The sequence below is a fragment of the Notechis scutatus genome, chromosome 5, assembly GCF_049901735.1.
Source record: "Notechis scutatus isolate UNSWTSFEM ecotype Mainland chromosome 5, rNotScu1.2, whole genome shotgun sequence".
Taxonomy (NCBI): domain Eukaryota; kingdom Metazoa; phylum Chordata; class Lepidosauria; order Squamata; family Elapidae; genus Notechis; species Notechis scutatus.
The window spans coordinates 65271181-65284782 of NC_142013.1; the positions used below are offsets into that span (position 1 = coordinate 65271181).

The 13602-nt window shown below is 40.5% G+C and overlaps 1 protein-coding gene across 1 annotated transcript in view; it reads right to left on the minus strand.

Annotated features, from left to right (window-relative positions):
* IL1RAPL1 (interleukin 1 receptor accessory protein like 1) overlaps positions 1–13602 on the minus strand; it is a 1416302-nt gene that overhangs the window by 604562 nt on the left and 798138 nt on the right. Inside the window, exon 5 of the mRNA XM_087966890.1 lies at positions 11704–11857. Coding sequence (XP_087823016.1) covers positions 11704–11857 — 154 coding nt within the window. The remainder of the gene's footprint in view (positions 1–11703; positions 11858–13602) is intronic.

Consider the following 13602-nt stretch of genomic DNA (forward strand, 5'->3'; position numbering starts at 1 on the left):
ATGACCTGGATGACTGAAGAATCCCCATAGACAAGAGACTCCTGTGCTCAGTGAACCAGCAAAGCATCCTTTCATACCCAGGAGAAGCAATCATTAGATCCATTCGCACCACTTAAAGATACCAGCTGGTCTCACTAACCTCACAATATATCCTACAGAAATCATCCAGATTTAAGGAAAGATCTCTTGCTCCCAGAAAGGCAGTAAAAAAAAAAAACCAGACAGAATGCCAAGCTTGCATCCTGCCTCTCAGCCATTTTTTCTATGGCTATGCCAACCCTTATGTAAATAGCTCTTAATCCAACCAGTCCCTCCTTCCAAGCCTCAAAATAAAAGTACCAGAAAAAGAAAAAAAAACTCCAGAGAAACCTCTCAGGTTATAGAAAGTCTGGGCATACTGCCAAGTACCATTAACAGCTGTTACAATATAACAAGGTTTAACCCAGAGGTAGTTTTGGGAAACAGTTAAGCAGGGCAATATTAAGGACTAGGCTAGAATACACAACACAGAGAATGACTCCTTCCTGCCTTCCTGACAGGAATAACCTCATAAGATGGGAAAAAGAAAAGGCTGTTGGAAGGAGATTTCTTCCAACAGCTGGTTCGCTGAACTGCTCAGAAAGTTAGCTACCGGTTCTCCTGAACTGGTGCGAATTGGCTGAATCCCACCACTATACATATATATGCAATTGCTTTGAGAGGTTGGACAGATTGACAGAAAAGTTCACTTATATTTTCTGACTACTTAGTTCTTGATAAGAATACTAAAGATCATTCCTTGGTCCTTTCTGGATTCTTAAGTTAAAAAAAATTATGACTGAAACACTAACAGATTCTGAAACTGAGTCAATCACAAACTTGAAACAGCAAAAAGAGAAAGAACAAGGAGGTGTGAAAAGCTAAATCACAAGGATCATCTATCAGTCACATTTGCCAAGAAACCTAGTCTCGCTTGTAACAAAACCACAAGCTAGGGAGTTTAGCAAGATGGGTTTGTGTCATCCAGCCATCCTAGCCTAGCAACAGGGGAGGGGGAAAGCTGTGTTTCAAGTAACCAATGAATGACTGACAAGTTATATTTCTGTGTTTTGCCCCTTCTGAAGAAGCATATAGGCATGTGCCTATAAGAAATTTGTTCAGAAGTTACTCTCACTAAAATATTCTGAACCTGTTTGCGCAAATAAAACCATCTTATTTTTGGATTTCAAGGTCTGAGTCTCGTAATTTCCTGCAACAATATAATCTGAATATATCTTGGGGAGAGCTGGATTGGAAGACAATGAGTGTGGTTTTAAAATTTGAGAAAGAAACATCAGTAACCTGAAAAATGCTGATGATACTATTCTTTTTGCTGATAATGTAAGGGATCTACAATCTCTAGTAATAAAAGTCAAGAAGTACAATAAAGAATGGGATTAAATTAGATGTAAATAAGACCGAACTATTGACAAAGATTTTAAAGTGCCTTTTACCAAAATCCATGAACAATAAAAGAAAAAGTAGACAGGAAATATGCCATAAACCACTATTTGGCACAGCAGCTATAAGCCCTTGGGAAAGATATTCAAATTCTAGAATGTGTTTATAAAGTAGTAAATACTATAAAATAGTGCATGCATTGGTATTCTCTGTGACATTCTATGGAAGCAACAGTTAGACTTTGAAGAAATAGGATAGGAAGAGTATTGATATTTTTTTAACTTTGGTATCAGAGAAGACTCCTGAGAATATTGTGGATAGCCAAGCAAAGAAACAAATGGATCATCAAACAAATCAACTCAGAGTTCTCATTTGATACCCAAATGAGAGACATTAGGCAAAAACCTAGAGAAGACTTTATTACTGGGAAAGTGTCAGAGTTTACAGCAATCCAACCAGCACACAAGTAAATAATTAAGCAGGCTCACAACAGATCCTGTTTCTTAATCACCAAACAATTCCCATTGGCTGACTTGTTATGGCTATCCCAGCTCATATTTTTTAATACACTGACAGAAAGCTGGAAGGAAAAAGGACAATCAATTTCAAGGTGGATAAACTTAGTTACAGTGGTGATATGTGCATTGTTGAAAGACCATGGAGAAAACCTATATGATTGATAAGAGTCAACACCAATTTAATCAATTGGTGATTGGTGACCAATCAATCAGTCAGTCAAGCAACAATTTTAACAACAATTTGCAAGTTACAAATGTGAATCTTATACAGTACACCATATTTTTCAGACTATAAGACACTCCGAATAAGACACACCTAGTTTTTGGGGAGAAAAACAAGAAAAAATAATAATCTGCCTCTGCCTCCCAGCAATTTGCCTCCTTGCAGTAAACAGCAAACAGCCTGCTCAGCTTCAACACAGCCTGGTTGAGCACAAGCAGCTGATTGTTGGTTGGAATTGCAATGGAATGGGCAGAAAATGGGGTGCGCAGAGGCTAAAAACAGGGTGCGTGGAAGTAGAAAATAGGATGCAGAGGCCGAAAATGGGGCATGCTGAGAGAGCAATAGGCGACAGCAATCCCTGCAGCCTGAAACAGCTGATTGTCAGGAGATTGATCCAACTGACAATCAGCTGCTTGTGCTAATCAGGCTGTGTTGAAGCTGACCAGGCTGTTTGCTGTTTGCTGCAAGGAGGCAAATTCCTGGGAGGCAGAGGCCAAAGGGTGAGGGCCGGCGGGTGGGCGGGCTTTTGCAACATTTGCTGTATAAGACACACAGACATTTCCACCCACTTTGGGGGGGTGGGAAGTGCATCTTATACACCGAAAAGTATGGTACTGTGTTCATCTATGAATGTAAATTAGATTAGTTGTATAGTAACATGTACTGGCTTAGAAATTTTAGTTCTGCATTCCCTCCAGTGGCTTCTTTGAGTCTTTTTCTTTTCTCTACAGCAGGGGTGTCAAACTCAATTTCATTGAGGACTGCATCAGGATTGACTTTGGGGGCCTGGGATGGGTTTGGCCGGGGTGGGAATGGCCATGGTAGGCATGGCTGGGATGGGCGTGGCCAGCCTCCACTGCTGCTGTGCTCGCTCTCCTTGGCCAGGTTGCTCATGATATGCGCAGGAGGACAAAGTGTGTGAGTCAGAGGGAGGCCCACTCCATCTCCTTACGAAGAGACCCGGCTTTGTAACTTACTTATTTACTTCCCTTCTTTTTCCTTCCCTCTTCATTTTCCTTTCTTTCTTCTTCCTTCCCCTCTTTACTTCTTTTCTTTTTCCTTCTTACTCTCTTTCCCTCTTTCCTTCTTTTCTTTGTCTTTCCTGTCCCTTCTTGGATGCCCAAATGCAAAAGGGAAACATTCCTTGCCTTGTGATAAAATGCCACTTTTGCGAGTAATTTGTGGCCACTTATAAGACTGAAAACAAAACAGGCTCAGTTTATCCCATGCTTGCATTTCATGGGGGTTTCTGCAGACTATAGGATAGTACAGTAAAACTGTCAAAATGATGGCTCTGATAGTTGATCACAGCTCCTCTGTTTTTTATGTGCAACAGCTTTAGTGTTTAAGAACAGAGGTAAATTAGTGGCTTTTCTATTAATATATAATCCTTAAAAGGGCTCTCCTGTAGGAACATGGTCTAATTCAGACTGGAAATATAGCAAAGAAAAATATTTTCCCCCACTTACTTCATCCTGTTTTCCCCACTGGAAATAGCTGCTTGCAATGTACAAGGAGGGGATAATTTCCTAAAAGCTCACAATTCAAGAACACCAATGTGCACATGAAGTATCTCAGGGTGGGGAAGGCTGGGGGGGAAGAGGAGGAGGAGAAGAACAGTGAGGCTTTGCACCAGCTGGCCAGGCAGGGAGCAGGTCAAGCAGTGATGGCTGGCTGGGGAGGGGGCAATCATTAGGTGGCTGCCGCTGCTTCAGTAGGCAGGACAAGGAGAAAAACGGCTCCTGCCCCCTTCCCCCGCTGCCACTGCCAGCAGCTTAAATGCTCCAACTAAAGCAGAGACTGCACACACTCTCTCTCTCATACAAACACACACACACACACACACACACACACACACACACAGTTTGGAGCGCCCCCACCCCCTCTCTCTCTGCAGTGGCAATTGCAGTGCTTCAGTGCCTGGCTGGCAGGGAGCTCAGGTAAGCCGGTTTGGGGTGGGGGGGTGCTCCGCACCCCCCTGCTTTGCTTCATATTCCACCCACCACCACTTCACTGCTTGGCCTCTTGCCGCCCACACCGCTGCAAGCAGCTTGGCTGAAGATCACTCTGTCTCTCCCATACACACACACAAACAGAGAGAATTTGGAGAGCCCCCTCCTCTCTTTCTCCCTCTCTGCAGTGACAGTTGCAGCCCTTCAGTGTCTGGCTGTGGGGTGCTCAGGTAAGCCAGCAGCTCTGCACCCCCCCCTGCCTTGGTTCATATTCCATTCCCCACCATCTCACTTTATGGCTGTCACGCCAGTGCGTTGCTCAGCCTCCTACTAGATTATGGAGGTGAGCGAGGAGAAGAAGTGGCAAAGAACAAAGTGAGGGGTGGAGGATGAAACATGGCATGGGGTGCAGAGCTTCCTCACCCATCTCACCCACCTCGCCTTACCTGAGGACCCTTCAGCCAGGCCAGTTAGGCCAAACCCTCAACCCCTCTGCCATCCAGGCAGCCTCATCCCTCTTCACTAACCTTTCCAGCTCCTTTCACTGCCACCATGTGCAGAGCAACTAAAGTAGTCTGTGGGACTACAGTTAAAAAAGAATAGTTCAGACCTTCCAACTTCTCATGAAAAAGAAAAGATCTCATTAGGTTGAAAGATCTGAACTATTTTTTTTTAACCATAGTCCCACAAATTACTTTAATTTCTTTGCACATGGTGACAGAGAACTGGGACTGTGCGTGAGCACACACGCCGAGATGGCATGGGCTGGGCTGACCCTTACAGTTTCTAGGATGGTCACAAGGGCCGGATTTGGCCTCATCGTGGGCCAGATCCGGCCTGCTGGCCTTATTTTTGACACCCCTGCTGTAAGGGTTTATCAACTTAGTGACTTTCATCTTTATACAATCTGCATGTTTGAACTAATTTAAATACAGCTAAAACTTTGTTACTTTGGCTAAATCCTTCAATTTGCACTGAACATCTGAGTCTCTTTGGCTCACTGTCCAGTGTTACTTGATTACACAAGCACAATTTTATGCTTGTGATAGAATTTATGTCCTTGCTGTATTGTAATGCAAAGTCTAATCCCAATAGTTCATTTTTAGAAGCACTTCTCCATTTTCAGTTATATAATGGATTGCCGTTAAATCTTATATCATCTCATTCCTTGTGATAATTTTACTGAAACCAGAATGAGTCTAGATCAGGAGACTATACTGTATTTTTAACTATTAAATTGAGCATCTCTCATTTGGCTTTGTATAATGGAATCTTACAGAACTTCTCCTGATTGGAGTGATATTTTCTCCACTTTCTAAGTAAATGATAGATTAATACTAATTCAGTTCAGAGCACCTCTATGTTGAATCAGATAGCGATGAATCTGTGTTGATGTTCATTGCGTTAAATGCTTTTTGGCACTTTTCTTGTTCTGGGCTGAGGTGTGAGGAAGTTATGAATTTCTATTCTATCTTTCCTAGAACAATAGATTCATTTTAAAAATAGCTATTGCAAATAGAAATTTCATTACTTTTTTCTGGATTTATCTTTCTGATGATATATTGTTAGTTGTCTGTAACAACGTACTGTCAATATATCTTTTATATAAATATATTGAAAGTACATTTAGGTTGTCTCAGATTTGTCTTGGTTGATAATAAATTATTATTAGTGTAAAGGACATTTTCACTCAGGAAACAATTATTACTGTAAAGAGGAAAAATAAAATGTGATATCTTGAAACAATAAATCACAGTTTGACAAAGTTGGATTTAACTTGTAAGAACTTTGAAATCATTTTCTACTTATTACATATTAAGTTGCTTAACTAAATTTTTAATTATTTCTGCACTAAATATCCCAGAACTGTATACATTTTTCAGGGAAGATCATATTGTTCTTGGAAATCCAGAGCTAATGGACTTTAGCACTTCATAACATAAAGATCACAAACGTAAAAGTAGGGTATACAGAAACAGCTAGGGGTTTATTCTGTATACCCTCCTTATCTCCACTTCTATCTCTATCTAAGATAATCTGAGGCCACCACCTTCTGCTTTTCTTCCAAGTATACAGGCACAGAGTGCATGCTGTTGGACTCTCTTCATAGTAGAATGTGTCATGTTTTATCTTCCTTTTTTAAAATATTTTTTTATTTTATTTAAAAAACATAGATTCAATTTATCTTTCATTCAACGGAGTGTCATCTGATTACAAATGTGCCATAATAATTAAATTTTACAACCATATTCATTATTTTAATATTAATTCTCTATTCTTACATTCTTATCATATTAGTATACAAATTATTTCTATTACTATAACATTTCTCTTATTTATGTATTCAATTCTATTAACATATTTTCTGTATTTCAATGGTCTAATAATTATTTCTAACTTTCATATTTTTTTCTCTAGCCATTGATAAAATAATTCCCATATCTGATAATATTCAGTTTGTTCCTTCTCTTTAATTGCAAGTGTTAATCTGTTCATTTCTGCACATTCTAGTATTTTCCTTATTACATCCTCTTCTGTTGGGATCTTTTCATTTTTCCAATTTTATGCAAATACAATTCTAGTTGCAGTTACTACATGGATAATTAAATATATCTTATCTTTACTGTAAGTCTCAGGTATCCTCAACAAAAACATTTCAGGTCTTAAATCTATGTGTTGTATCATCTTTTCCAACCACGTATGTATTTTTATCCAATATCTTTTTGCTTCTACGCATAGCCACCACATATGTTCCTGGTGTCTGGTGACATTTCCAGCATTTTGCTGATTTATCTTTAAACATCCTTGACAACCTTGCTGATGCAAAATGCCATCTATAAAACATCTTATACAGGTTTTCTTTGTATGCAGTTGACATTGTTAATTTATAATTTCTTTCCCACAACATTTGCCATTTATCTAATTCTATAGCGTAGCCAAAAAAATTTGCCCATGCAATCATTGTCTCTTTCACATGTTCTTCTTCCATTTCAATACCCAGTAACTATAAAACATTTTTATCAATTTTTCTTCCTTTTAATATTTTATCCACTTCTGTCCATTCTTTATAGAACACATCTTGTTTCAGATCTTTTTCATATCTCAACTGTATTTGTACATATGAATACCAATCCCATCACTGGTATGCAGCCCTCCAGAGCTCTGTTTTCACTGAAAGAGGCACCACAGGCCAGTCCTTTGTTGTTTCCAGGGCAACCCCACAGGCCAGACCTAAGCACCCCTGTGGACTGGATCCAGCCTGTGGGCCTTGAGTTTGACAACCCTGTTCTAAATGTATAGATCATAAAGTGAAACAATTCTATACTCTTAAGCCTGACCTTAATGCAAATCTTTAATTACCAGGATTGAGAAAGGTTTGTTTTGTATTTTTCTCTTTTTTGCCTATTCATGATTTATTAACTGCTCCTTTCTGTATAACAAACTATATCTACTTTAATTCTTAAACCCTTACTCATTTAAAAATAATTTGAAAGTAACAATCAGAAATGTCATATAATAAATTAACTGTACATATATTTGTATCCTCATTGTTTCCCTGAAATAAATAGAAGTAAAATATAAAATATGTGTGGGGGTGGATATTAACAACAATAACTGTGTAACTAATACTTTTTCAACAACTAAATTAGCTTCTTCATAGGATAACAGAACTAAAATAAATATTCTATCTCATTTTTACACAAATAATTTTCTCTTGGAAAGCAATTTAATAAAAACAAAAGCACTACAATAGTTCCAATAAAGTAGAATATTTATAGTGTTGAAATGAGGGGTCCTTAGTGCTCTCGGACCTTGGTTGTTTTCTTGCAAATGTTTCATTACTCAAACTAGGTAACATGCACTGATAATGTTACCTAGTTAGAGTAATGAAATGTCTACAAGAACACAATTAAAGTCAAGTGCATAACTGTTGTTGTAGTGAACTGTTATGTACTTGAGTGAGCTAGAATCATGCCCAAAGGTTGTTCTATCATATAGATATGTTGTCCTTCAAAACTTTAAAACTCTCTTTATTACAGTTTAAAGTAACCAACACCTTTTCAAAACAGGTTTAAAATTAACCTGTTCTAAATGCTTGCCCTGTTTAGTACAAAAAATATTACCTTTTGTGGCGTTCAGAAAAGACTGAGCTGAAGTCTTCACTCCGGTCCGTGTTTCCAGCGGGAACATGGACGTTCTTATTACTGATGCCATTTGACAGCCGGCTATAAAGGGAGCCGGCTATCAAATGGCATCAGCTGTTGTCTGCCGGCTGGCTACCTTGTTAGCGCGCGCAGCTGCAACCCTTTATTGCTACAATAAAGTAAAAGCTGAAGTTTTTTATTTTAAAGGTCACTTGCCTTTAGTGGTAGTGGATGGTACCCTCCCTAGCCTGTTGGGGTTAGACTGGTTCCATGCCCTTGGCCTCCATATAAGCGGAATCCACTCTATTACAAATGCTGAAGTGGACACCTTGTTTAATGACTATGCTGATGTATTCAGCGAGGGGCTGGGCTGTTATTCAGGAACCCCAATATCTTTCAACTTGGACCCTCAGGCAGTACCAATCCGCCCCAAATTAGACATGGAGCTTGACAAATTAATTAAACAAGGTGTATTAGAGCCTGTGGACTTCGCAAAATGGGAAACCCCAATAGAGACACCTCTGAAGAAAGACGGGAGCGTAAGAATCTGCGTGGATTACAAGACGTCATTGAACAAATATTTACAAATCAGCGCCTATCCAGACCCTGTTATCCAGCACCTACTACATTCTTTTGAGCCAGGAACCATTTTTGCTAAATTAGACATGTCACAGGCCTATCAACAGTTCCCTGTTGATGACACAGCCGCTGAACTACAAACTATTGTAACGCACAGGGGCACTTTCAAATGTAGGCGCCTCCAATTTGGCTTAAGTGTAGCCCCAGGAATTGTCCAATCCTTAATGGAAAGACTTCTTCAAGGATTACCGGGCGTAATTCTGTATTTTGATGACATTTTAATATCTGCCCCTGACAAATCTCAGTTACTGCAAAGAGTCAGAGGAGTCCTCGATCGTTTCAGTCAGCATGGTCTTAAGTTAAAGAAAGACAAGTGCACTATTGCCACCCCACAAGTAGAATTTTTGGGATACAGAATTGACGCCTCTGGTATTCACCCAATCGAATCCAAAGTAAGGGCTATTCACGAGGCACCCACGCCAACTAACAAAACTGAGCTCCAGGCCTTTTTGGGACTTCTTAACTTTTACACTTCATTTTTGTCTCATAAAGCTTCCATTGCAGAGCCTCTGCACAGACTCTTGGACAAGCAATCCCCCTGGCACTGGGGACCTAGGAAAGCCCATGCCTTCCATGCTGTCAAATCATTACTTACATCCAATGCTGTCCTGATACAATTTAATGAACATTTACCTTTAGTTTTAGCAGCAGATGCTTCTCCTTTTGGCATAGGTGCTGTTTTAAGTCATAGACTGCCTAATGGTTCTGAGGCACCCATTGCCTTTTTCTCCAGAACTTTTTCCCCAGCTGAGCGCAACTACAGCCAAATTGACAAGGAGGCTTTGGCTGCAGCGGCTTCTGTCAAAAAATTCCATGAGTTTCTATATGGACACTATTTCGAGTTGATCACAGATCACAAGCCTCTGTTAGGCCTTCTGTCTGGCGAAAGACAAACTCCTCAGATTTTGTCTCCAAGAATGACCAGGTGGACCTTATTTCTGGCTGCCTATTCCTATACACTGGTTCATCGACCTGGCAAGAGTCTATGCCACGCTGATGCTCTTAGTCGCTGCCCCCTGCCTGTTCCTGTGGAGGATCCTGCACCAACTAATGCTGTTTTCCAGATCAACGATCTCAAACTCCCCATCACTGCCCTCGATATCGCTGCCCACTCTTCCAGGGACAAGGTAATCGCCCAAGTTCTTGACTGGGTGGGAAGGGGGTGGCCAACAATTCCTTATGCCCCCGAATTCGTGCCTTTCAAAATTCGCCAGCAAGAACTATCTTCTTTGCAAGGCTGTTTACTTTGGGGAATGAGGGTAGTTATCCCTTCCAAGTTGCAAGACTCAGTTTTAAAGGTCCTGCATGAGGGCCATCCCGGCATTGTCAGGATGAAGGCCCTGGCTCGCAGTTATGTATAGTGGCCAGGCATGGATGCTCAGATTACAAGTTGGGTGAATGCTTGTCAGCCATCCCAAGCTACCAGACCTGCTCCACCCACATCCACTCCAGGCAGGTGGGAAGATTCTGTGGCCCCTTGGTCCCGGGTGCATATTGATCTGGCTGGCCCCGTTCATGGGCGTACATTCCTGGTGATGGTTGATTCTTTTTCTAAATGGGTAGAACTGACCTTGATGACCACCACAACTTCAGAAGCTGTCACTAAGGCTCTATCAAGGATATTCGCTACCCATGGCCTTGCTGACACCATCGTGTCTGATAACGGCCCCAGTTTACTTCCTGTGAGTTTGAGGTCTTTCTAGCCAACCTAGGAATAAGGCACGCACTTACAGCTCCTTTTCATCCTGCCAGTAATGGCCTGGCTGAAAGGGCAGTCAGATCAGTTAAGGAGGCCCTGGCAAGGTTTGGGCCTATAGATTGGCACTCTAGGCTCGCTAAGTATCTCCTGACCCAGCACACAACTTCCTGTGCCACCACTAATAGGTCTCCGGCTGAACTTCTCATGGGTAGACGTCTGAGGACCACCCTAGACAGACTCCATCCGCATTATGCCCCAGTCACACCTCTAGGGTCAAAAAGCCAGGCAAGGGAGTTCGCTGAGAATGACCAGGTCTATGCCCGGAACTATGCGGCACACCCTTTGTGGATGCCTGGGCAAATTGTGGCGGTAACTGGTCCTAAGTCTTACAGGGTCCAACTGCAAGACGGGCGCATCTGGCGCCACCATATCGATCAGCTTAGAAGGCGTTGGAGTGTGTCTGCAGATGGCCCTCAAGACGTTCCTGCAACAGAGAAACTGCCGGCGGCCAAAGAAACTTCCCTCGGATCCGACAGGAATGCAAGCCTACCTGAACAGCCATCTGTCCCTCGCCCAGAAATGCCTGAAGCCGAGACACCAGCTTCGTCGGCACCAGAAGTTGCCCAGCAAGCAGAAAAGTTCCTTCCAGCAGCAGCTTCATCAGGACTTAGAAGATCTGGCCGCCTGCGCAAGCGCCCGAGTTATCTGAAGGACTACGCATGCTCCATTCTGGGGAAAAGGAGTGTGGCATTCGGAAAAGACTGAGCTGAAGTCTTCACACCGGTCTGTGTTTCCAGCGGGAACACGGACCGTTCCTTTTGGCTGATGCCGTTTGACAGCCGGCTATAAAAGGGAGCTGTCAAATGGCATCAGCTGTTGTCTGCCGGCTGGCTACCTTGTTAGTGCGGCAGCCGCGGCAACCCTTTATTGCTATAATAAAGTAAAAGCTGAAGTTCGCTCCGTGTTTGCCTCAGGTTATTCCGCCGCTCCACAACACTCTTTTTTTAAACACACCTTTGTGAATTGCTAAAACATTAATAAAAAGAAAAGAGGCTGTGATCTACAACAAAAATATTACTTAAAACCTGTAACAATTTTACTTAATTACCTGTAACAGTTAATTCTGTGGTTCTTCTGACAGAAAAGAGTCCATACTTTAATTCACAAGTGTAATTTCCAATGTCATCTTCTGTGACCTCCCGGATAACAAGAGTATCCTTTTTCAACAAAATGCTTGGTCTCCAGGTTGTAACTTGGCATTCCTGGACAAAGATAATTATAGTATTTTAGGAAGTATAGCCCTTGTACTTTTATTTGACACATCAGTTTGATTCAAAACCTGTAATCTTAAAAGCTTTTTAAAAAAGTCTTAAAGCCAGTACAAAGTTCATTGCATTTCTTGACAGGAAACTATTTTAGATATATTTAGAACCGTTGGAAATACTTTTTCCTCAAAAAAAATTAGAAGAAAAATATACCCATCCACATAAGGAGTTATTCATTTTTCATTTTCTTTTTCACTAATTCTCATTTTTCCCCTGGAATCATATTCTTATAGCGCTGAAATAGAAATAGAAAAACCGTTTCATGGAAATATAATAATTGCTTCACATATCCATATCCCTATCTTTCTCCTATTTATTTTTATTTATTTATTTATTTTTATTTGTCAATTGCTTACAAGATAATAGGTATAAGTAAAAACATAGCTATGAATACATGGATACATATAAGAAAAAAAATAAAAAAATAAAAGAAATAGGACAGGGAAGGTAGGCATGTTGGTGCGCTTATGCATGCCCCCTATTGATAGACCCTTTATTCTGTGAAACACAAAAATATTTTAAAATATCTTTGAGTGGAAAAATTTTCATGGGTGGAATGAGGTGATGTGGATGCACAGAAATCCTTTGTCTTTTATTACATAAACATCTCTGTAGAGGTTTCATCCTCTCTGGCTTCTTATTATGTTGCCATAAAAGCAAGAGAAAGATATCAAATTAGGGCTTCTCCTAAACCCCATAATAGGATGAACCCCTGATTAACTTTCTAAGCAGTTCAGAGAACCAGTAGTTAGAAGCAATCTCCCTTTGTTCATTTCCACCCTTATTACATTCTTGGCAGTACGCCTAGACTTCCTGTCTCCAGAGCTTCTGAGGCTTGACTTTCTTAACAGGGAAGGGTTGTTTAAGATTTTTACACTGCTGTTGGGAGGAAATACTTCCCTGGACAATCAGCACTTTGAAGAAATAACTGAATAATGAAGCAAAGCTTAAATTTAGTGACAGGGAACCCAGATGAGTGACATTCAGCAAGGCTTCTTGGCTAGCTAGAAAGATTGACATTCAAACATGAGTTTTTGAGTTTTGGTCTAAAACTGGTTTTTGGTGAAGGTTAATTCTGTACTTGGTGAAGTTTAATCCTGTGTTTATTGGTGGGATAATTTTCCCTATTCAGCTTCAACAAGCAACAGCTACTGTTTTGATTTAAGTATTTGTACTGTGTTTGAATTTTTCATGCCTCATGGTTTCTTTTTCTATCTTTTTCTATCTTTTTCTATTTGGCAGAACACGGCCAAACCCCCAACCAATGAGAACACACCTCCATCCAATCAGAACACAGCCAAGCCCCCACCCAATCAAGTCACACCCCCACTAGCAGTTAAAAGGAAGAAGCAGCTGCAAGCTCACATCACTCTGAGAAGCACAGAACTGAAGACACATGCCTGAAGATGATGAATGAGACTTCATCGAAACGTTGCCTAGATACTTCCAATCTTACGTGGGAGAAAACCCGAATAACCGAAGATATATATATATATATATATATATATATATATATATATATATATATATATATATATATATATATATATATATATGAAAAATAACTAAAGGGAGCCTTTAATCTAAAAAGTTGAAAAATCAAAAAGGAGAAATATATATATATATATATATAAAAGAAAAACCAGTCCAGTTAACAAATGCTAAGTCGCAATAGCAGTCCA